This window comes from Diabrotica undecimpunctata, chromosome 1, assembly GCF_040954645.1.
Source record: "Diabrotica undecimpunctata isolate CICGRU chromosome 1, icDiaUnde3, whole genome shotgun sequence".
In the NCBI taxonomy this organism is placed as follows: domain Eukaryota; kingdom Metazoa; phylum Arthropoda; class Insecta; order Coleoptera; family Chrysomelidae; genus Diabrotica; species Diabrotica undecimpunctata.
The window spans coordinates 93,226,258-93,252,298 of NC_092803.1; the positions used below are offsets into that span (position 1 = coordinate 93,226,258).

The window sequence follows — 26,041 nt, forward strand, 5'->3', positions numbered from 1 at the left end:
GCTGCTTAATACGTTGTTCTCTGTTCAACATCCTACGACTGAATGTCGTAGGATGTCGTAGAAACATGACACTAACTCGAAGCTTACTTTACGTAATACCTATTTGAGGCAGGCCGTCTTCAATGTATGGCGTGATGTTATTCAACTATTTATTAATCCTTCTTTTCACTTTCTCTCTGCTATCCTCTGCTAGCATGTCACTGTTGGCGTCTGCACTGTTAACTTGTCACTGATGGCGTCTGCTATGCTCTGGTACCCTCTGTGTGTGTCTCTGCTACCCTCTGCTATCATCTGTTATGCTCTGGTACCCTCTTCTACCCTCTGATTGCATGTCGCTGATGGCATCTGAACTGTTAGCGTGTCACTGATGGCGCCTGCTATGTTCTGCAAACCTCTGTTACACTCTGTGTGTCTCTGTGTAAGTCTGCACCCATCTGTTAGTATATAGACATTGACCTATTAACACTTTATTTGATTCTCTTTTATGATTTTTCTTTTAAACAATACCATTCTTATCTGATATCCTTTACAAAATGACTGTGGTTTCTTGTTTGTTTCTACACAAAGATATAAATTTCGAATTTCGACCTGAAAATGTAACAGTCTTTGATATTATTTTATCTTTATTGGTTGCTTGAACATGGCTGAGTGCGAGTTTCTTGTTCAAATTAACATTTTATCTGAAAATTTTCAATTCGTTACCATAAATCTGATTCAATTCACACAAGATCTTGACTTTGTGTTTATTACGTTCGCAATAAATAATTTCGTCTACAGTGGTGAGATATGGCTAGGCAATAATTATGGTGAGGGCGACTTGGTTCAATTACAGTTTTCTATAGATGGACAAGTGTTTTACGTTGAGAACTTATATGTGAACGAGGGTGAAACGGAGGAAGTGTTTATAAAAGATGGTTATTTTACCTTTGGCACTGTGTACATTGTTTTCACGCCTACTGTCAACAATGCTATAATGTCTCTAATGATTTAATGGTTCTATTATATGTATGTTTTACTGTAAAAGTGTAAAATAATAAAAACATGAAATTTTTAAAATTTTTATTTAAAATTATTCTTTAATTTTTACGTTTTTTTTTTTGGGGGGTGGTGGCGTTGTTGTTTGATCCTCCTCCTCCTCTTCGTTACTGTCTAAACCATCAAGCCTGAAACAAAAGCCACATTATATTATACATATTGCAACACGTTTAATACTTACTCATACAAAGACGTCTCGCCAAAAATATTCAGTTGGCCACCCTACAAAAATACATGCACCTGAAGTATACGATCCTAATTGGTTTGGTCTAGTACATTGTCAAATACTACCACCTACTGATTTATACCATCCTGTATTACCTGTCAAAACTGACAAATTAATGCTTCCGTTGTGTAATCAATGCGTCTTGGAAGATTGCGAAAATTGTGATCATGATGACTCGGAAACAATGCTGATGGGTACATGGACAACTCTAGAAATTAATAAGGCCTTAGAAAAAGGGTACAAAATAATAAAAATTCACGAGGTGTGGCATTTTGAGCAAACATCGAAGGATTTGTTCAAGGGATATGTCAAAGATTTTATGAAGATCAAATTAGAAACTAGTCCACATACGTATGCCACAAATGAAGAGTACGCTCGGGCTGTAAAAGAGCAGATGGATATAGACTTAGACTTAGAGAAAATAACACCAAATCCCGGTAAACGAGCAGTCGCTAAAATATGCCTAAATAGTCTATGGGGTAAATTTGGCCAAAGAATGAATATGAAACAGACAGAGTATGTTGTGGACGTTAAAAGATGGTACGAAGTTTTGATAAACGATAAAATAAATTTAACAAACGTCACATTTATTAATGATAATATAGCACAAGTCTCTTACGATTTTAAAGACGTGTTTGTGGAAGACCCAACATCTACGAATATTTTTGTGGCATTATTTACGACCAGTAACGCTCGTCTAAGACTGTACGAGATGATTGATAGGCTAGGAGAGGCTGTAACTTATTTCGACACAGACTCCATTGTTTATATTGATGATGGCCTAAACACTGTCGAAACAGGTGAAATGTTAGGTGATTGGAGCGATGAGCTTGGGGCAGATGATTATATTGTAGAATGGCAGGCAACTGGTCCAAAAAGTTATTACTATAAAACCTATAAGGGTAAAGAAGTGACTAAAATCAAAGGCTTTACTTTAAACTACGAGAACAGTTTAGTCCTCAATGCCTCAACGATGAACGATCTCATACACGACCCCACCAAACAAATCAAGCTCACATATGACCAAATATGCCGCGATGTCCACACTAAAGACATTGTAACGAGAAAGAGGGTGTCGAAGACATTTAAGATGGATTACAAGAACCGAAAGATTGTACAAAATGATGACTTTATGGATACCCTGCCTCTAGGCTACAAGGCCTCTTAGATTGCTGTTAATAGTGTGTCACATGTCAAAATCTCTTCATTCACAGTTGAACACTCGTAGAGTACACACGTATCAAAATGTGGTCTGTAAATATTATAAATCAGCGAGAAATTAAAAAATTCAATGCTCATCAGTGCACTTTCCAACTGTGCTGTGAAAACTATGTAGGTGGCGCGCTTAATCAAGATACTTTGAAAAATAAATTAGATTCTGCTCTTAACGATATAAAAAAACAAATTGGTTACAAAAAGGGTGAGAGAATCCGTATTGTGGCTTTAAATGACAATTTCAATCATCCTATTTCGACATCAACTAGTGCAGATGTCAATATGACCAAGTTACTAGAACAAATTGAAAATGTAACCAGTTCTAATGCTTACATACAGCTTAAAGATACGAAATTCGACATTCAAATCTTAAAAATGCCTCGCTAATTACTTTTTATGTAAAATGATTTGTTTTGAAAATTATCATTCAATTTAAAAACATCGGTAATATTAAAAATTTCAGAATGTTATCTTATTTTCAATGTTAAAAAATGCTATCTACCGTTTTTAAAAAATATTTAAGAGCTACTGTACTTTTGCATAGGTTATATTTTGACATTATCCACGCTTTGTTTACGAAGAATATCTACATATTTAAGTGTAAAAATCCTTTTAGCTTTAATCCCTGATAACCTTCCCAAAACAAGAGTCAGTACTATTTAGTCAGTGGTAGATTACCCCAAAGTAGTAGCCATTGAACTAAGGTCTGAACAAACCTGGGTATAATAAAAATCTTAAAAGATACTCAGATAAATCACAAAAAGATATCTGTTATGAGTCACTGGCTACTTAATGAAACGATCTGGTTAACTCCGGAGCTATGTGTTCGTTAGCTGCCTGATACCCAAAAGATACTCTGCACAGATCATTAAAAGATATTTACTGAGCCTTACCTTGAACTAAGCCCTGACCACACCTCTATATAATAAAAAATCTTAAAAGATGCTCAGATAAATCACCAAAAGATATCTGCTATGAGTCACTGGCTACTTAATGAAACGATCTGGTTAACTCTGGAGCTATGTGTTCGTTAGCTGCCTGATACCCAAAAGATACTCTGCACAGATCACTAAAAGATATTTACTGGGCCTTACACTACTTATACGTGATTTCTACATAAGCAAAGCATGGATGGGCCCAAATACCGTAGGCCTGTCTTATGTCTTTCTATGCTCTGCATATTGAGACATATGGCGGGGAATCTTAACGAGGCCGTAAGCATCTCCAATACTTCAATATTCTTTGATATATCCACGAATATGTCATATAATGTTGACGTATTGCCTCCTGGGTAGGCCATGGAAAGAGGTGAAAATTTTTAAATAATAGCTCATAGGACATGCTTTTAATTAATGAAATATTGTATTTTGCTCTGAATAAATAACAAACACATCTGTTAAAAATCAATATGTTTTTGTCTATTATTTATCATCTCCCTTTTCTCTTAATGTAAAAACAAGCACTAAACATTTATGATATTTCATTTAATTATTATGTACAATAAATTGATACTATTAGAAAATCGACAATTCTCAAACAAACAACAGGAAATTATCTAACCGGTGAAAACGATAAATTTATTATTTTGTCCGCATATTGTCCAAACTTATGACATCTGTTACTTAAACCGCAATTGCTTATAAATAAAAACAATAAAATTTTACACATTTTTTATATTCTTTTTTTTAAAGCAGAAAATTTAGAAACATTTGCTTACCCGTACTTAGTCAGCGTCTAACGTTGTCAATTGTTGTTGTTGATTTCCAAATATTAATTACAGATGGCACTGATGTTTCATGTGTTGTCTCGGCTTCTCATCTAAAATTATAAGTTTACATAATTTGTACAATGCTTGTACTGTGTAATATTTTTCTAGGTACTCATGTATTCTTTATGTTACATTTAAGAATTTTTGATACACAAAATTGTTTATTCAACAAATACAATGGCTTTGTTGCGTATGTTCATTAGGCATTTGGGACATCTGCATATTGGGCATTTTGCAAAAAAAAAGCTGCGTAGGCATTTTATTTACATGCTTGTTAAAAGCCAGGCACATTTACGGTATTTGTTAAAAAACTAGACATACTTAACGCAAAATAACAATATCTTACCTTAGTATCTGTATACTTCGTCTATTCCTGAGCCCTTTACGGTATTTACGCCCTAGGTTTTGGCAATTTAGAACTTTTTGGGATTTTTATAGTAACCGTTGGTATACTCTGTAAGCAAAAGTAAAACTGTTTTAATCTCTTAATTATTTTACAACTTTTTGAAATATTTTGCAGGTACAGCTTCCATTTTGTTCATGTGTATTAAATCTACATTTTTTACAAAATAAAACATGTTAGCGCTTTTACTTTCCTTACGTTTTTGAATAATTTTAGGCGTCAGTCATTGAAAAATAATAGTACAGCATATTACTTACCTCTGTTTTCTTCTGTTAAGCGTTGTTCTTGGTAGGTCCTTACACACCTATAAATGTATGATTACATATTTTTTTCACAAAATTTTTACATTTTGTCACATTTTTCTGATTTATACACTATACTCCATAACACGCACATTTCTTTGAAAAATAATATTTAAAATTAAACCATGAATTCTTCGCTGTTGTTCTACAACTAGCGATAGATAACAGTTTGCGGTTTTGTCGATATCACAGCCTGTTTTCAACTTTATCAATTTCACGTGTTTTTTCTGCTTTTCATAAATAAAAGTATTGCATTCCGAATATTGGGATATGAACTATTTGTTTATATTACGCTTACAATACCACAGAACTTTTGCTGATTTCTGCAACACTGATATTTAACCTAATCTTTACTAATTTGTAAATAATCGAATTAGATACTCGATTCAAAACATAATTCTTTACAACTAAAAACTGTTTTTGTTAAAACTAGTTTCTCTTTATCGTACTTTGAGTTTGCGGCGTTTCATATTTAACACAAAAGTTTAAAAATATAATTGCAATATTCATATCGTCAAACTATTCGCTTTTGCATTATCCTCTGCGGTTTGTACACGGGTTGCTTCGTCATGACCATCTTTGATAAACACTTTTTTTTATACCTATTGAAGCCTACATAATTTAAATGATCGATTGGCCTAGTAGTCTGGGCGTCTAGTCACGAACGTATGGGTCGCGGGTTCGAGTCCTACACATGGTAGAATTTTTTATTTATTTAGTAAATAATACTTTGATTAAAAACTGCCGAGTTTGCGGTCGGAATCTGGGGAAATTTGAGATACGGGGCTGGAGAAATTTGCCCTATTCTCCATAAGGCCGGAACAGTTTTTCCCTAGATCTGGGGACAAAAAGTGGACTTAAGTGGGACCCTTTCTACTAATGGTTTATGTAAAAATTCTGGACCATAAAACCATAATTTTGAATTTGCAAGATTTTCTGGTAAGCCTCTCCGAGAAGCTAAATCTGCAGGGTTCTCCTTGGTGTTAACATAAAACCAGCCATATGGTTCAGTAATTTTCTGAATTTTGGAAACTCTATTAGCAACAAAGGTTTGCAATTGATTTGGCTCTTTTTTCAGCCAACACAGTACAATTTGAGAATCAGACCAGAAATATATTGGAATTGATGGAAAAGAGCCTTTAAGAAGTTGATCTACTAGCTGAGCCCCTAATAATGAAGCTAGTAGTTCTAAACGTGGGATAGTGATTGATTTTAAGGGTGCTACCTTTGCTTTGGAGCACAGTAAATGTGTTTGATATATACCTTTAGCATCTACACTTCTTATGTAAATGCAACTTGCATAAGCTTGTAGTGATGCATCACAAAAACAATGCAGATCCAATAATTTATGGGTTCTTCCGACTTCTAGTCTTGGAATTTTTAATTGATTTAAAATAGGCAATTGGTTGTAGAATTGAAACCATTTGATAAATATAGTTTCTGGAACTGGTTCATCCCAAGGTAATTTAAGTGACCATAATTGCTGTATAATTATTTTTGAAATGATTATCACTGGACTTAAAATTCCTAAAGGATCATAGATTTGAGATATGGTAGATAAAATTTGCCTTTTTGTAATATGATTTTCATGCTTGATGGAACATATTTTATACCTTAAAATATCTTGCTTGCTAGACCATTGAATACCTAGCGTTTTAAAACTTTCTGATTCTCCTATATTTAGAATTTCATTGGGAATGTCAGATGTACCAATATTGTTTAATACACGGGCATCATTGGAAACCCATTTTCTTAATATAAAATGAGCAGATTTTAAGATGAGTGAAATGTCTCTACATCTATCCTGGAGTTCAATAATATCATCAGACCCTGTTAAAAGATCATCCACATAAAAATCAGAAAGAATAGATTTAGAAGCAATAGGAAATAATTCTTGATATTCAATAGCTAATTGGTTTATACATCTTATTGCTAAATATGGGGATGAAGTAGCACCATATGTAACAGTATTTAATTGATATGTGGAAAATTGTTCATTCGGATTGTTTCGCCAAATTATTTGTTGTAAGGATTTGTGATCTTCGTGCATCAAAATTTGCCTATAAATTTTAGATATATCTGCTGAAACTACGTATATATATAGTCTGAAGCGAATTAAGATATCAAAAATATTATTTTGGACCTTGGGACCAACATATTGAAGGTCATTAAGAGAATATCCAGACTTGCTTGGGCATGAGAAATCAAACACAACACGAAGTTGTGTAGTAATACTTTCTTTTAAGACTCCATGGTGTGGTGCATAGTAATTTAAATTTTTTGAGTGTCTAAGATTTTTGTCATATGACCGAATTGTATGTATTCATTAATAAATTCCTTATAAAGACTATAAAATTTGGGCTTTGAACTGAATTTCCTTTCTAATGATAGAAATCGTTGAATAGCCATTTCTTTAGAATCCCCTAATAGTGAAGGAGATTGTTTCAAAGGAAATTTTACTACGAATTGTCCCGTTCTATCGCGATATGTATCTTGACTGAATAAATATTCACATTGACTGTCATCTTTTGACATAGAATTGGTAATAGGAATTTCATCTATCGACCAGAATTTTTTTAGTTGGTCATCTTCAGGAATATTCTGTGAAAAATTATAAATAGAACTTTGATGACACATACTTGAGAATCTACCAGAGATAATCCAACCTAATTTTGTATTCTGTAAAATAGGGCCAGCTTTTCTTAAGGTGATTTTGCCATCTATAAGCAAATCCCAAAATAGAGCTGCACCTATGAGCATGTCTACTTTATCTGACATATGAAAGTCTGGATCAGAAAGATGTAAATTGTTTGGTATATCAATTGAGGATATATCAATATTTTCTGATGGTATAGAAGTAATTGTAGGAACTACGTAACATGTGATATTATGTTGAAAACTGTTAAATTTAGAATAAATTGCAATATTAGTTTTCTTTGTTAAATTTGAAACAGTTTGATTAATACCAAGAATAGCTAAATTGGTTGTTATTAATTGTAAGCCTAATCTTTGGCAAAATAATTTAGTTACTAAATTAGATTGAGCTCCTGAATCCAAAAGAGCTCTGCAGGTATGAAAATTACCTTTATTATCTTTTACATTGAATGTAACCGTTGATAATAATACTGACTGACTCTTTTTGTGATCATTTGAAGAAGCAAAATGTGTTTGCAATAATATTGGTGATTGAGAAATATCTGAATTGTTATAAGTTGAAGAACTTTGAGCAACATTGTTTCTATCTTCATTTGACTCTGATGTAATTGATTGATTATTTGAATGTGAAGACCCTGAATTATAATGAAGAAGAGTATTATGTTTGCGTCTGCACCTTTTACAAGAGCCAATAGTGCAAGTATTTTTGGCATGACCAATTCGTAAACAATTCGAACACAACTCTAATGCTTTTATTTTATCCCATCTTTGATTTACTGATAATTTTAAAAACTCTTTACATGTATAAATAGTATGCTCACCTTTACATAGATTGCATTTAATTGCATTTAATGATAAATTTACTTGAGAACGTGGATAAAACTCCCTAGGTGGTTTATTAAATTGATTTGATATCTTTGTATTAGAATGAGGTTCCTCTATAGACTCTAATATATCTTGTCTTTCTTTTAAAAATTCAAGAAATTCTGATAATGTAGGCATATCTGATTTTGTATGGAACTCTTTCCACTTATTTTGATTAATTTTGTCCAGCTTGTAGTAAATTACATGAATTATAACCATGTCCCATAGTGCATCTTTAGTTAATTGCATACCTTCCAAGGCAGACAAATGCTTTGATACTTCATCTAAAAGATTTCTGAATTGTAAAAAGGTTCCTTTTTGCATAGAATTAATATTAAATAATGATTTTATATGTGTATTAACAAGAAATTTCTTTTTGTCAAATTTGTCACAAAGCATTTCCCAAGCCCTGAGATAATCTTGATTTTCATCACAACCTGAAATAGTTCTTTTAGCATAACCTTCAAGTGCTGCCTTTAAAAAATTGTACTTTTGACCATCATTGAGTGTTTGATTTGAATGAATAGTAGCCATAAAACTTTTTTTGAATTCCAACCAAATGTCATATTCTCCATTAAAAACTGGAAGCTTAATTTTAGGCAACAAAAAATTTAAGAGGGAATCATGAGTATTTATAGGATTAACATTACTGTTTGAAACTGAAACATTGTTGGAATTATTTTTGTCTATGAAGGTTTTTAAATATGCAACAACACTATAAAATTTATTTTCAAATTGTTCCCGTTCGTCAAATTGTTCATCTAATTCTGATTCATCGCACTTTTGCTCAATTAATTGTTGTATTTGTTCAAATTCATTAATTAAATTAATATTATTGTTGTATCTTAATTGAATGTCGGCCATATCAGCTATAATTGTTGCATCTCTAATCTTTATTATGTGGTTTTGTAAAATTGTTAACTTTTTCTTAATTGACCCACGAGTAAGTTTTAAAGTATCTAGATCTCTAAAGTCTCTGCCTGATAATGCCATTTTGTCTGATTTTTTTTATGTAAATTAGTGTTAATAGTAGTTTATAGTACCTACTTAAAAATTGTTCAAATCGAAAATAGCCCAAAGCTCAACCTTAGATAATATAAATGGCTAGGAAAGAATGGATATTTTAAAGGTTTAATGATAGTATAAATTGGTATGAACATGGAATGGACTGACCTTAATAATTGTTCCTTGAATGGCGTGATCGTGATGGTGATTCTAGTTCTCGCTTTTATATACTAGTAAACTTGTTTTCCACCCAATCCGGCTATATACGAAGGACCATGATTAAATTTGAATTGTTTCTATTGGAAATTAGGGTGGAAAAAAATAGACATCGATAGACAAAAATTAGCGTGTGTATTGCCTTGCTAAAATTGTTATTACAGTGCTTATAAAAGAACAAATATGGAGGAGATATGTCTTCCGACAGTTGACATAAAAATGACAGGCAAACTTTTAATACAGTGTTGCCAGACATAAAATATTAATATAATATAATAAAATATTAAATTGAACATGTGAAAGTATTCTTACGGCATCAAGTTGACAAAAGGAGGTCATGGTGTCATAAATAAGTAGCTGAGTTTGGAGAAGTGAATCAGGTGTTTTTTGTGTAGTCTGCAGGAGGTTTGCAGAGACGTTAAGAAAGAGCCGAGGTGCCAAAAAGGAGAGATCACATCGTTGAGGAGACTGGACTTTTCTGGGTATTTTCCAACATACAACTCAAGAAGAAAATAAGCTGTAAGTGTTTGTACAATTGAATTTTATATCTGTGAAGGATCGTTTCGACATCATGGTCATTAGCATTCAAATTTAAGAACTGAGGTTTTGTTAGGCTAATCAAAAGTTAAAGTTTTTTTGTTTCTTGTTTCAAGTAAAGAAAATTTTAAGTAAAATTGGTTTTTCACGTAATATAAATGTATGTAGCTTTATAATCTTATTATTATAAAAATTTGATTTATTTTCTTGTATGCTGATTGATAAGGGAACGACAGAATTTAATAATTGTTTTATTCGTTCATATAAAATAAAGAAACGTAAATCTTTGTAATATAATATATTTGTATTCTTATCCTTTCTTCTCTCCCGATAAAAGACAACTAGAAAATCTTTTGAATCCATTGAACACAGGTAATATAAGGATTATTTTACTTTTGATAACAAATAAATTATATTTCTTTTTTATTGGCTCAATAAACTAAGATTAAAGTCAAAATAAACAATCATAACAATATATATATATATATATATATATATATATATATATATATATATATATATATATATATATGTATATATATATATATATATATATATATATATATATATATATACATCCCGCTATCATTTAGAGCTCTTTTCACGTTGCAGTAATTTAGCATCACCAAGAAATGCTATTTTTCTATTTATAAGTCGTGTATGTTCGTTTAGTGCACCTTTGTAGACTTGGCACCGTTATTGGTTTTTCAATAATCCGATTTTTTTATATATTAAATTTTTTACATCAAACCATCATTGTAACCACGGGAGGTAAAATTACTGTATTTAATATCATTTTAAAGCCAATAGACGTTGCCAGTGTTAATACTTAGAATAATATTCGAAAACATAAAAATATCGATCGGTTTGGTTCAAGTTCAAATGAAGACATTGAATCTACCTGTCGACCGGCTGGTTTCAGCCGGCTGGGGTCAACCAACTAGTTTTTTATATCAACGTTCAGTTGTTTTTATTCAATTTAGATATTTTTTCCCAGAGAGTTGTTTAGGGGAATATTTTACATATTTTAATTTCCAAGCTGTTTAATCGAAGCTATCAGTGAATAGTTTAAGATAAATATTAGGTTTTTATGGGATTAAGTCAAAAATATTTTTCGTGATTGTGATGAGAATCACATTTTTAATTATTTAATGTTTGGCATTTTGATTTCCATTCAGGAAATCGTTCTCAAAAAACGTTATTTGTACAAAATGTGTATACACATTTTTACATAATTTGTACAATACAAGGTTAAATATTGGAAATCCTATCGTTAAATATTAGTTAATTAAAAATGTAATTTTCATCTCAATATCGACCAATAATTGTGGCTTAATCACATAAAAAAATAATATTTGACTTTGAACATGCCATAAGAAAGTAGTTCACGGAACCTCGCTAAATAGTTTAAAAAAATCTTAGACAGAAATTTAAATTCTAAATAGTATAAGGGGTAGCCGACAAAAATTCGTAAAGACGTACAGTTGATTTTGCTTTGTTTTTTTAAACAATCTTAAAAGGCAAAAAAAAATTTTTTGCTTATAAAACGTTTTGTATACATTCTAAAAAAAAATATTTCAAATAAAAGTTGTAGACCATAAAAAGTTTTTTATGTAAAGAAATACCAAATTTAAATACATAAATAATTGAGATAATTCCAAAAAACCGTAAACTCTAAGATATTATGTTTGTAGTAATTTATAAATGTTAATAACTTTGTTTTTTGCCTAACTACAGGTAATATAGCTACTTGAAATTAAATTATGGCAATTGATGAGTTATGATGTGCTAAATATCAAGAAGATCAAAAAATATTTTACAATTTATTCAATTTGTTTATCACAGAAAGCGATTATTTAAACAACTGTACTTGTCCAAACAGTATGACTCTACCAGTATTTTGTAACTTGCAATCGATTCTTTGCGCTTTTTAAAGTATATTTAAAAAACTTTAACATATTATTAAATTTATTGTTAAAAACCAGTTTCAATAAGGGACTTTTTAGTTTTTAGACCACTTCACGTTATTTTAGTTTCTTTGACAAGTAAGGATTGTCTATTTGGTTATTTCTTAATATGGGCTATGAGCAATTGTCTAGTCAAGTCAACACTATTATAGAAGTTACCCATACTTTTCCAGTAGTCATTCAGACGGTTCATCTTAGTTGTCCCCATATGGAACATACGCTCGAGAAAAGTCTTAAATTATGTTTGTGTTGTCTCTTTCCAAAACGCAATCCTCGATTTTTCTGAACGACTTTGTGCAAATATTTGGTCAGAGTCAATCAGAGTCACTTCCACCATTCATTTAATTTACATCGTCCTCGCCAGATGCTTCTAACAATGATTGTAATTCAGCAGTGGTCAATTTGCGTTTATTGTTCTGAAGCTATTTTCTTGTGGCATTTTAAAGTAATTACTATTTAAATGGGAATAAGCCACAATTAAAGGTTAAATTACGTTTATTGACGTTTCAAAATTTCCGATTTCTGAAAGTGGAGTTCCGAAGTGGAAATTGAAACGTCAATAAACGTACTTAAAATTTTAATTGTGGCTTATTCCCATTTAAATAGTACTTAATTTACGTTTATGTTCACATCTAGCTTTTTTAGATGTCGAAGGCATATTATTTACATCCATTTTTTTATAAATACTATAACTCACTTTTACGGAGGTAATTAACAATAACAGCGTTCTACTAGAAACTGTCAAATTACGACTTCCAATACTATAAGGCCACTTGAGGCACAATACGTTTTTACTCAATAATAGTTCCTGTATAAGAAAAATTGTTTTTTAATGTGCTTCAATGAAGCACACTAGACATATTGCAGTTTTGCCATCACATTCTTCAGAGTATGTTTTAACTTTTTTAACTTTTCTATCGGCTTTTCTACTAGTCACGCTTCTTCTTAAAATTTTGTAACATCTTGTACACTTTCTTCTCTTTGTATTATCTACATCGCTTTGCCTGAGATGGTGTTTTTGGGTGTAACTGGTCGTGAGGGTTACAACATTTCTTTATTTGCAAATGCCTTCGCGAACTCCAGTCTGAACTCAAGGATAGGTTGTCGCTTTTTTACGTTTTCTATTATTTAGCAACTAAGCATTGACTACTGCGGTATTAAATGCGGTATTAAATATTAATTCCACTGTCACTTTCCGGTACCACTTCAGAATTTTGCGTATTGGGCTTTGGTAAGAAGCCACTTGATCACTGAAATCAACACTCTTTTTCATTAAGTTATAACCGAGAATAGTTTGTGGTTTTAGTACTTGTGTATAATTTTTCTTTTCATTTGATTAAACCAAGATACAACTATGATGTTTAAATGTTGTAAGGATTAAAACTGGTCTTTTGTCGACCCATTTTATCACTTGTAAAATCAATAATAGGGTTAAGTTTCATCGTGAGTAACTGGTTGCAACTTTTTTAATCGAGATTTTGGTTTTACATGTTTTTATAATAAAACATCTGCACATGAATAATTCGTTTCTTGAACAATGATTTCAATTCATCGACCAATATTCTAAAATAAGGTGTTATTACGTCGTCCGGAATATTATAAACTGGTTCTCTTTCACAAAGCATTGGAAATATGGTTTACATTCTATATTTAGAAAAATCTTTTACTGCAACTCTTGTTCGACTAAACTAAACTAAACTAAATTAATACACAAAACAAATTAATCTATTTTTTTTTTTTATAGAAATACAGATTCCTGTCGGATTTTTAACAGTGCGGCATGAATCACTGGTGTCTCGTATATCCGGACCTCTTATCGCATTTCAAACATAATTCTCAATTAGCAGTGCGGTACAAGATACATATAGGTCGTATATTCTTAAAGCCGTAATAAGACCGTAATAAGCCATATGTTATAAATAAATATATCCCTATAAGAATTATCTTGAAAGATGAAAAAAATACAATAAAAAAGTGCAATATTAAGTGTTATTTAAAAAATGGTAAGTCATTCACGGACGTACAGTTAAAAACAAAAGTTTTCAGTGTTTTCATTCATACCGTTACATTATGTCAAATTTTAACGTCGAATATTTTATGCTCCCCTTTGGGTTATAAAACGAATGATCGACTTTTTCTCGAACAGATCCCGCCTATGTAACTTTACAACGCAAGTCGTTTGCTGGGTATTAAAGAACCGTCTATGGCCATCATATAATTTTACTCCAATATTTCACGTTCTACGACGCATTGCACGTTTGACACACTGTCTTGTTTAGTTTTCTGTCATTCTATTTGTTAAATCCTATCTCATTCTCGTCACAGCGTCAAGGAGCAGTAAATGTGTGTACTGAACGGGAGGCATATGTCTAACAGTGAACGTTGGAGATTTTTCGAGTTTATCATATCTTCTATCACTATCTATGAAATAGTAGGAGATGAAAACGGCAGCATATTCATCCATAAAAAAAAGGAAACGCGATAAAGATATCTGAAACAACTGTTTTATGTTATAAGAGATGAAATAGTCCGAAATTACCAAAACAGGTGAACAGGGCACTATAAAGAGAAAGTAAAATTAGCTATGAAACAGCTTGAATGAGAAAAAGAAGTAAGCTTAGACCAAATACCAGCAGGAATTATTCAACTGAAGAAAAAAATTAAATCGATAACAATATTCACTCCATTTACAGAAAAGGCGGTGACCCGCAATTATTTTAAGAACTTCTTTAATAGCCTCCAGTCAACAATTTCCTAACCATGTTTAAAAAACGTACGGAATGCACTGTATATACTAACCCAAGTCGTCAACATACTTGTTGTTGCAGTTATGTATTACGATCAACGCAAAAGGTTATGCACGACTCCCCTTGTATAGGTACACAGGCAAGCACATGCGGGAGAAAAAAGATTTGTCATACCGTTACATTATGTCAAATTTTAACGTTGAATATTTTATGGTCCCCTTTGGGTTATAAAACGAATGATCGACTTTTTCTCGCACAGATCCCTGCTATGTAACTTTACAAAGCGAGTTTGCTGGGTATTAAAGAACCGTCTATGGCATCATATAATTTTACGCTAATATTTTACGTTCTGCGACGCATTCCACGTTTGACACATTGTCTTTTTTAGTTTTCTGTCATTCTATTTGTTAAATCCTATCTCATTCTCGTCACAGCGTCAAGGAGCAGTAAATGTGTGTACTGAACGGGAGGCATATGTCTAACAGTGAACGTTGGAGATTTTTCGAGTTTATCATATCTTCTTCTTTGAGTGCCTCTGCTATCGGAGATTGGATATCATTAGGGCGATTCTAATTTTATTTACTGCTGTTTTGAATAATTCGTTAGTGGTACAGCCAAACCACTCTCTTAAATTTCTCATCCAGGACATTCTTCTATGACCTGGATTTCTGCGTCCTTGGATTTTTCCTTGCATTATATTTTGTAGGAATGTGTACTTTTGTCCTCTCATCAGGTGGCCAAAGTATTTAAGTTTTCTCTTTTTTATGTTCAGTATAACTTCTGGATCGTTATTTATTCTGCGTATTACCTCTTCATTTGTAATTTTATCCACCCAACTTATTTTTGGTATACGGCGGTAGCACCACATCTCAAAGCTTTTAAGATTTTTAACATTCTTCTGTTTAAGAGTCCATGCCTCAACACCGTTAAGCAAAGTACTGAATACATACTAAGTAGTTAACTAAAAGTGGACGTATGCAAAGAGATGTACGACGTAATCGTATGGTATTCGCTAAATCCTGTCACGTAATATGCCACACACCTCTGTGCGTTAATTCGTTTTATTGCTGCCAGTTTAAGGTGTTATTAGATGCCGTCATGTTTAATTTCTCTCCACCATCGTATTATCTCCGTTAAATCCTATCATTTTAGGCTCCATATGTCATGATTAGACCTATAGGATCGGAGATACGCAACTAAGGCTCTTTTGACATAACATATATAGGAGCAAAGATATATACCTAAGGCCCTTTTGACGTGTTGATGTATTTGATTTCTACGTCGTAGTATTCTATTGGTTAAATGGTATCATTTGAGGTACTATACGTCACGATTGGACTAATAGGATTGAAGATACACAACTAAGGCCCTTTTGCCAGGCTACTCTATTTAATTTTTATATCTTATTGTATTCTATTAGTTAAATTATATCATTTGAGGTACGAAACGTCACGATTGGACTAATAGGACCGCAGATACATAACTAAGGCCCTTTTGGCAAGCTGATGTATTTTATTTTTCTATCGTATTGTATTCGATTGGTTAAATCCTATCATTTGAGGACTGTACGTCACGATTGGGCCACTAAAAACGAAGATACGTAACTAAGGCCCTTTTGACGTGATGCTGTATTTGATTTCTATGTCATTGTATTCTATTGGTTAAGTGCTATCATTTGAGGTATCGTACGTCACGATTGGACTAATAGGACCGAAGATACATAACTAAGGCCATTTTGACATGCTACTCCATTTAATTTTTATACCTCATTGTATTTTATTTGTTAAATCCTTTCATTTGAGGTACTGCATGTCATGATTGGACTAATAGAACTAAAGATACACAACTAAGGCCCTTTTGACATTGTTCTGCATTTGATTTTTCTATCACATTGTATTTTTTATGTTAAATCCTATCATTAGAGGTACTACACGTCACGATTGGACTAATAGGACCGAAGAAACGTGACTACGGCCCATTTGACATGTTGCTGTATTTCATTTTTTTATTTCATCGTTTTCAATTGGTTAAATCCTGTCATTTGAGATACTGTACGTCACGATTGGACTTATACAAACGAAGATATATAATTAAGGCCTTTTTGACATGCTGCTATATTTGATTTTTTTGTCTTATTATATTTTATTGGTTAAATCCTATCATTTGAGGCGCTGTACGTCGCGACTGGACCAATTGGAGCGAAGATACAATAGGTAGTTGCAATATATCATAACCCGTTACTTTTAACCAAACATGATGCCAGAATGATTTGTGGATGAAAAATATATATATATATATATATATATATATATATATATATATATATATATATATATATATATATATATATATTCTTAAATTTACTATTTCGTTGTGGATAATATTATATTCAACAACGATGCCAAATTTCTGATGCGAAAATGATTGATAATGAAAGTGGGATATACATTTTCATGTATATAATGGCAGCGAGTAAACGGTAAAACCCTGAACTAAATATATATAATATTTTCACTGTACCATCATTTTAGACTCAAACATTTTCTGGAATAAACTTATATAACTCAGTAAGGGATAAAAAGAGAAAGCGGATATTTTAATACACCAACACGGTATTAAAACTCTAATTAATGAGATGGTTAAAATTCTTGTAACAAGTACAGGAAAAAAGTTATTAAGGTCTTGTAAAGTAGCGTCGATATACAGATGCTACTTTGCAAAACGATGCTAAATTGATGGTAAAAGCATAATGTATCGATGCGAAAATGATAGTAGGATGTATATATATATATATATATATATATATATATATATATATATATATATATATATATATATATATATATATATATATATATATATATATATATGAAATTAATATTTCTTGGGTTTAGGTTCAATAAAATATATATTACATGTGGAACTAGATTTTATTTTCCATAGCAATCAACGTTTCGGCAGGAAACCCTTGCCTTTGTCAAGATTCTAAAATGTACACGTATAGCAACAAACAGTTATTGTAAAATATGTATATATATATATATATATATATATATATATATATATATATATATATATATATATATATATATATATATGTTCGGAAAGATTTCCGCGGTTAGTACAATTAAACTTAGAGCTAAGATTAATATTATTATAAAAATTAATATTAAACTCACCAGTCTTCCGGGTTGAACCGCGTCGATATCCATTTTGCCGAGCTTTCGACATCCTCTCTGATGTCTTCTTCAGGGGTTCCGAGGTCTCAGTCTCCCGAGCCCCCAGACACTACTACACTCACTAGTCACTTCTAGTTCACTCACTAGTTCACTACTACGACTGGGACCAGGTATTTTATAATAATATTAATCTTAGCTCTAAGTTTAATATATATATATATATATATATATATATATATATATATATATATATATAATTATATATATATATATATATATATATATATATGTATATATATATATATATATATATATATATATATATAATAATATATTACATTATCTCTAATGTCACAAATAAAAATCCTTATTATATTAAAGATTCCAATGACCTTTTTTCTAAAATTAAAAACATTTACGTACCAGATAACCATAAATTAATATCTTTAGATGTCATTTCACTATACACTAACATCCCAATAAAACTTGCCACTGACATCATTAAAAAGAAGTGGATTGACTTAAAAGAGTACACTAACATCCCATTGCAAGAATTCCAATCATCGGTAGAGTTAACGTTAAACTCAACATACTTTTTATATAAGGACGAAATATACCAACAAATGGATGGATGTGCAATGGATGCGAGTATTTCTAGTGTCATTGCCCAACTGGTTCTGGAAGACATAGAAGAATCTGTCATGAGTTATTTAGATTTTAATGTACCATTCTTCTACTGCTGTATCGATGACTGTATCTGTGCTATTCCAACAAATAAAATAACCGAAATTTTAGATATTTTCAACAGCTACCATCCAAAACTAAATTTTACTATAGAAATTGAACAAAATACTAAAATAAATTTTCTGGATATCACCTTACATCGCATAAACAATACAGTAAAAACCATGTAGTTTACAAAAGAAACATTGTCTTCACGATATCTTAACTACGATTCTCATCATCCATTTTCCCATAAGAAGTCTGTAATTATAAGTCTTGCAGATAAATCTATACTAATTCTTCTTTAAGTTCCATCTTCTATCGAAGGTTGGAAATAATCATGGCTATGCGGACTATGTTGACTGCCGCTCTAAAAAGTTCTGCACTACTGCATTCAAACCAGTCCCTTCAGTTCTTAAGCCAGGATATTCTTCGTCTTCCCACATTTTGTTTTCCTCGGATTTTGCCTTGCATAATTAATTGTAATAATGCGTATTTTTGCCCTCTAATCACATGTCCCAAGTACTTAAGTTTTCGTCTTTTGACAGTTAATATTATTTCCGCCTCATTTCCTATCCTTCTAGTTACTTTCACGTTTGACATTCTTTGAATCCATGATATTCGTAAAATTCTTCTGTAACACCAAAATATTCTATAAAACTAACAGATCCAAAATACAGACCAAAATGCAATAAAAAAAGCAAAAAATGCCCTTCTAAAGAATGCATACCCCGAACATCTAATCGAAACTATTTTCAAATCAAGACTTAATAAATTTTATAACAACACAAATAACAACAAACCCAACAGTATCAAAACTAATTACACAACTCTTCTCTCTTCCATATATAAAAGGTTTATCCGAACAATTAACAAATCTTTTAGCCAAACATAATATAACAGTGGCCCACAAAGGCAACAACCTTTTGAATAAATATTTTACAAAACTAAAAGCACAAACTTCAAACCTTAAAAAATCAAATGTTGTTTACGGGATACCATGTATTAACTGTGAAGGTGTCTATATCGGTCAAACTAGTCAACTGCTTCAATCTAGAATTCGTTCTCACAAATATGACAAAACCAACGTCACTGCGCTCACAAAACATGAAAGTGAGAAGAAGCATAAATTTGATTTTGAAAACACCAAAATTTTAAAAACAGAACAAAACAAAAAGAAGAGGGAGATACACGAATCAATAGAAATAAAAAAAATACCAACGCAATAAATGACAAAAAAGATACACAAAACCTAAATAAAATATATTTCAATCTGATTTAAATAATAATAAATATAACACCATAAAAAGCTCTTAAAGTCATAACATATTACCACTTTACCTTTTTCGAAAACATCAATGATACGCTCATATAAAAATAATTATATACTAATGACAGTAAACCATAAGATATCAGATATCAACTTTTATTTTTCAGTTCATTAATGTCTGTGTTCCGTTTTACGTTTTGGTAAGTCATATATAAAGTTTGTTCCAGCAGATCTTTTCAAAACTAATTCTGAACCGATACGGAACTTTTCAGTGCGCATATCAATTCCTAGTTAATTCAGAACTGATTCATTTTTTGGCAGTGGCTGGAACGCATTTTATATTTTTAAATATTTTTATTAAATTAAAATTGGTATTTGATAGGCGACATATGATATTGTCAAATCGTTATTTTCAGGTATTTGGTTGATCTCCAGAAGTTGTTTATTAAACATAAAGATTTATTTTATTTTCATTTTTTAAAATGGAAAGCGGTAAGTCTCAAATCAAAGTATTTATTCTTTCTATTTGTAGGTAATTTCATAGAAGAAATTTTAATTTTACCATCCACATCCAATTGTAGTGATCATGATTTCACTACTGCATGGCATGATGAAGTCAAAATATAAATAACAAATTAATGATAATAAACAATGACGTTCGACATTTGTTTAATCAAGATTTACGCATGTGCGAACTGAAAATCCAGTTTAAAATCGAGGATCGAATTTACGATTCTAGATTGGTTTGGAATTAAAAGTTCTTTCGGCTAGAACACTGAACCAATAATCCCTGCGAACTGATAATCCTGAAATTCTCGTTGCTGGAACGCGTTTTATGTAATGTGCACGCTCAGTACGATTCTGAATCAGTTCAAGAGTTTGTTGGAACAAACCTATATACATATTTTACAATAATTGTTTGTTCCTATAGGATTGTTCCTATAAGTTTGTTCCTACATGTAGCTTTTAGAATCTTAACAAAGGCAAGGGTTTCCTGCCGAAACGTTGATTGCTATGGAAAATAAAATCTAGTTCCACATGTAATATATACACTCATGGACAAAAATATCGAATATTTTGGAATTTTCTAATTTTTGTTTTTTCAAAACAAATTCTGGTCAATCAAGTCGTTTATTGTAAAATAGAGTTTATTTCAACAATGTTTAATGAACAATTTTAAGTTTTTATCGGAGAAAACTGCGAAAAGAATAAATGTTTAATATTAGATAAATAAGTTTATTTTACTCTAAACTTAAATGATAATTTAAATTGCTTAAACAAGTCGTTTTAACTGAAAGAAGTGCATGATCAGTAACGAGTATTCTCTCTTCTAGCTCTTATTACTGCTTGCATCTTTCTCAGCATGCTTGCAAGTCAATTTTGGACATATCCTTGTGAAATTGCATTCCATTCATTATGTGCAGCAAGCCGAAGCCGCTCTATCGTATTTGGAACGGGATTTCTTTGTCGTATGCTTCGTTTTAAGTGATACCACATCTGCTCTATTGGATTTAAATCCGGGCTAAACGGTGGCCAATCCAATCTTCGAATTTGGACCTCATCAAGATAATTACTTACTATGGCAGCAGCATGTGGTCGAGCATTATCGTGCATTAATGTGAATCTTTCATATCCAATGTAACCAACTTATGACAAAACATGATCTTGCAGGATGTTTTAAACGTAAGAATTAGCAGTCATCCGTCCAATCACTTTCACAAGTACTGTACGTACCTCCCAACTAATACCTTCCCAAAGAATTATGCCATCAACTCAAAAGCTTACAGTCTGGGCGAGACTGCAGCTGGCGAATCGTTCTCCAACTCTTCTGTAGACGTAGTTTTGACCATCTACCTTCCATATTAGGATTCTGGTCTTATCAGTGAAAAGAACGTTTTTCAAGTTGTCGATATTCCACTAAATATGTGTTCTTGCAAATTCCAAACGACGAGCTTTATGATTTTGGAGGAGACGTGGAACTTTGCGGGGCATCTGGGCTTTAAGTTTGTTTCTTTTGATCTTCGTCTAACTGTTTGTGAACTTACATTAACTTGTCTAACATTTAATAGCTCATTTCTGAGGTGCATCGATGTCAATGAACGATTTCGTGTAGAATTAAGAACCAAAAAACGGTCATCAATTGCGATTGTGCACCTTGGGCGTCCTTGACCAGGCCTTCGTACAAAATTTCCTGTTTCGCGGTACCTTTTTAGAGTATTTGAAACTATAGATTCAGTTCTGCTGAGACGTCGTGCGATACCTTCTTGTGCATATCCTTCCTCGTACAAAATTACAATATGTGCTACCTGGACTTCATCGCAGTGTCGAATTGGTGGGATACTTGTTTTAAACTTAGTTAAATCAGAACAATGTAACGTTAGGCACCAATTTGTAACGTTCCAACGAACATTCATTGGGTGCCAATTTGTAGTCCTTCGAGGCTCAATTTGTAACTTCCCAACGTTGAGCTGCTGTTGTCAACTTGTAACCGCCAACCTTAGTTTGCTGCTACAACCTGACTAACATCACTAACAACGTTGGAGCGACAAATCGTTTCCCGTTGGGACCAATTTTTAACGTCATAACCCCTAATGTATCAATTGCAAAATTGCTACATTAGACGTTATACGAAACACTCCCTGGCTAGCTCACTCAGGACGTGAATATGGCCTACTCTGGAGCAACACACGCAAACAAGTAAAAAGAAGAAACAATACACAGTTAAATTAACACATGTTTATTAAAATATTAAAAAAAAATGAGAGAAAAATACATGTTTAAATATTATATTGAAATTAAATAAAAATTATTTGACTTCTTGCTACAGTGTTACATTATAGTAAGGAAAAATGCTTGTCACCAAATCCTAGGTTTTATCCTGGTCTTTTCTGCTATGGTTGTTAGCAAGCCATGTTGTGAGTTGTGGATTTTCTTCCCCTGGAGTCAACTCTCCTATTGGAATGATAGTGCCATTCTCAGGCCGGTTGGTCTTCTGGATGTTAATATAAATTGACCCGCACCTGAGAAATGTATCCAGGAGGTTGACTAAAATGAAGAAAAACACACCTTGCTTCAGAAAATGGTGAAACCAAAATGAGAGACCTTGCTTGGGGGATGAATAGGTGACCAATCAAATTTAACAAAATTTTATCATTATTCACCCAAGCAAGTCGAGAAACAATTCTTATTTATGTAGCAAATAAGTAAAAGTAAGGATATATAATATTTTTAAGCAAATGGTAATTACTTTTTACTACTGAAATATTCTAATATTAATTACAAAGCGGATTCGGTAAAAATGACAAGATATATTTATTGAAAAGTTAGATAATTTAGAATTTAGAAACATTTCTATATAGAAATGGTAGTTTGTCAAAAGTTAATTATTATTAAAATCAAAAGATATTATTAAGGATTTAAATTTAATATTTAAAACTGTAAAAATATTCGTAAAACTTTTACATACTATGTATATTAAAGAAACTATATATTTCTTATCGCTAATTTTTTATTATAAGAAATAAAAAAAAAAACAAGAAATATCCACAAAAATATGTACCTACTTACATATGATAATCATAAATAATGAGATTAGACTTTTCAAAGTTAAAATTATAAAAAGATTTTTATACAACAGGTAGAATCAGGAAACCGATAAAATATATTAAACTCTTACCTCCTAATTCAGGAGACGACACAACAATTGGTTATTATACTAAAGTCATGAAGAAAATCGACATTTTTAGAAATAAAAGCCATTATATCGACTTTTGTATCGAACGGGAAGGGGGAAATGTCAACAAAAAGGAGTCTTTGTCACTAGCATTAAACTAAACAGAGAATAAAGATGGCACCTCTCGTTCCAAAGTAACAGAAATAGAGATGAAAATAAAATTCATTCTTTAGAAACTTGAGTAAAAGATAAAAATGATGATTATTAAGAAAATAGGAAAGGTAGATACTGAAATATATATATATGTATAAAGAAGATAGATTTGGACGCCAACTGGTTTTTATACCAAATACCAGTAAAAATGAAAAGAGAATAATGAATCAATTAAGTAACGACATAATTCTGATACAATCTATATCTGAGAAAATATATAGAAAAATAAGAGATACAATGGAGGATATAGAAGAATATGAATTATGACAGAAGATATGGAAATTGGAGAATAGAATTAACGAAATATATTAACATAAGAAAGAAAGCAGGCAATGTAGCAGTTATAACGCTACAACAATATTTAATTAAACTTAATAAATTAAACTAAAAATTACCGAATTAGTATGATTGTTACTTTACGTGAAGAAGGTTGTTTATGATGAAATGTACGAATGACACTAACCACTGAATAAACGTCAAAATAAACATCAAAATATTTCAAACCAGTTAAGTACATCAGCCTACTATATGAGTATTATCAGTAATCTAAAATTATTTTGAATTTTTGATTACCCTTACTCTGTAGTATCTGCGAGATGTCACTGTTCCATTCTTTAATGGGTCTTCCTCGTCTGTTCTTCCCTATTGGTTTGGCGTCCCACACTCTTTTAACTTGTCTATTATTGTCCATCCGGGTTAGATGTCCGAACCATGCCAATTTTTTCTCTTTGATTGTCTCGAGTATCGGTTTGATTTTGAGTCTTTCTCTTATTTCTTCATTTCTGATTCTATCAGTTCTTTTTACTCCTATCGTTCTTCTGAGGTATTTCATCTCTGCTGCCTGAATTCTGCTCTGATGTCTTTTGTTTAATATCCAATTTTCTGCTCCATATGTCACTGTAGGTCTATATATTGTTTTGTATATTGTCATCTTGGTCTTTGTTGATATTTCTTTGTTATTAAGGAATCCTCTATTTAGTGCTTGGAATAGTTTTCCTGTGTTTTCCATTCTGTTGTTAAGGTCATCCTCGATGTCTCCTTTGTTGTTGATTACTGTTCCTAAGTATTTGTATGAATTTGTCTGTATTATTTTTTGTTGGTCTATCATTACTTCTATTTGATCTTCCGTCCCTTGTTTCCTTGATATTTTCATTATTTGAGTCTTCTCTTTGTTTACGTTTAGGTTGTATTTGCTTGCTTCTAGGTTCCATTTCTCTAAGTTGTATTTCAGTTTTTCTGCAGTTTCCGCAATTAATACTATGTCGTCTGCAAATATACACATCTCAGGATTTATCATTTGCATTCTGTTCCAACCGATGCAGTATTTCTTGAATGTTTTCTTACATTCTTTCACTATCTCATCTATAACATTTATGAATAGTAGTGGGCTGAGACTTTCCCCTTGTCTAACTCCTTGGGTTCCACCAAGATGTTCGTTTTCCTCTGTTGTTATTTCTTGTGGTTCCACATATTGATTTAGCTGTTTTTATCATAGCATTTTTAAATTTTACCCATTCTTCTTCTATTGTTTCTGTTATTTCATGTTCATTATCCATCTCTTTCTCTAGTCCTTCTGAGTATCTTATTCTCGTTGTTTCTTCCCTTAGTTTATAAATTTTTATTATTTCTTTGTGTTTTCTGTTTATGTTCTCATTTCTTTTTATTTCTTTTCTTTTGCTTTTGAATGTGGTTTCTAGTAGATAGTGGTCACTACCAATTTCATAACTTCTTTTTACCCTTACGTCTCTTATCCAGTTCTTCTCTGTTTTTTGCACTATAGTATAGTCTATAATTGATTGTTCGTCTCTTGATTTGACTTCTCTTGTGATCTTGTGTATCCTTTTATGTTGGAAGTGTGTGTTCATAATCACCAGGTTATTGTCTAGACAGAATTCGAGTAGTAATTTTCCATTTTTGTTTAGTTTGTCCTCCCCATAAGGTCCGATGACATTGTTCCATTTTTCTGTTTCTTTCCCAACTCTACTGTTCAGGTCTCCTGTGATCACAATTTTCTCTGTACAATCATTTATCACTTCTTGTAAT

At 31.7% G+C, this 26,041-nt stretch overlaps 3 protein-coding genes across 3 annotated transcripts; 1 reads left to right on the plus strand and 2 right to left on the minus strand.

The window, feature by feature from the left end:
* The first annotated feature begins 1,376 nt into the window (after positions 1–1,376).
* Positions 1,377–2,429, plus strand: LOC140433762 (uncharacterized). The gene has a single exon (XM_072521739.1). The coding sequence runs from the start codon at positions 1,377–1,379 to the stop codon at positions 2,427–2,429; it is 1,053 nt and encodes a 350-aa protein (XP_072377840.1).
* Positions 2,430–5,781: 3,352 nt separating this feature from the next.
* On the minus strand, positions 5,782–6,999 carry LOC140433767 (uncharacterized). The gene has a single exon (XM_072521747.1). The coding sequence runs from the start codon at positions 6,997–6,999 to the stop codon at positions 5,782–5,784; it is 1,218 nt and encodes a 405-aa protein (XP_072377848.1).
* A 221-nt stretch (positions 7,000–7,220) lies between these two features.
* Positions 7,221–9,461, minus strand: LOC140433774 (uncharacterized). The gene has a single exon (XM_072521752.1). It carries the CDS (start codon positions 9,459–9,461, stop codon positions 7,221–7,223), a length of 2,241 nt encoding a protein of 746 aa, XP_072377853.1.
* Between the last annotated feature and the right edge of the window lie 16,580 nt (positions 9,462–26,041).

Coding starts and splice junctions, on each gene's coding strand:
- LOC140433762 (XM_072521739.1), top strand. CDS start 1,377: ATGCTTCCGTTGTGTAATCAATGCGTCTTGGAAGATTGCGAAAATTGT.
- LOC140433774 (XM_072521752.1), bottom strand. CDS start 9,461: ATGGCATTATCAGGCAGAGACTTTAGAGATCTAGATACTTTAAAACTT.
- LOC140433767 (XM_072521747.1), bottom strand. CDS start 6,999: ATGCACGAAGATCACAAATCCTTACAACAAATAATTTGGCGAAACAAT.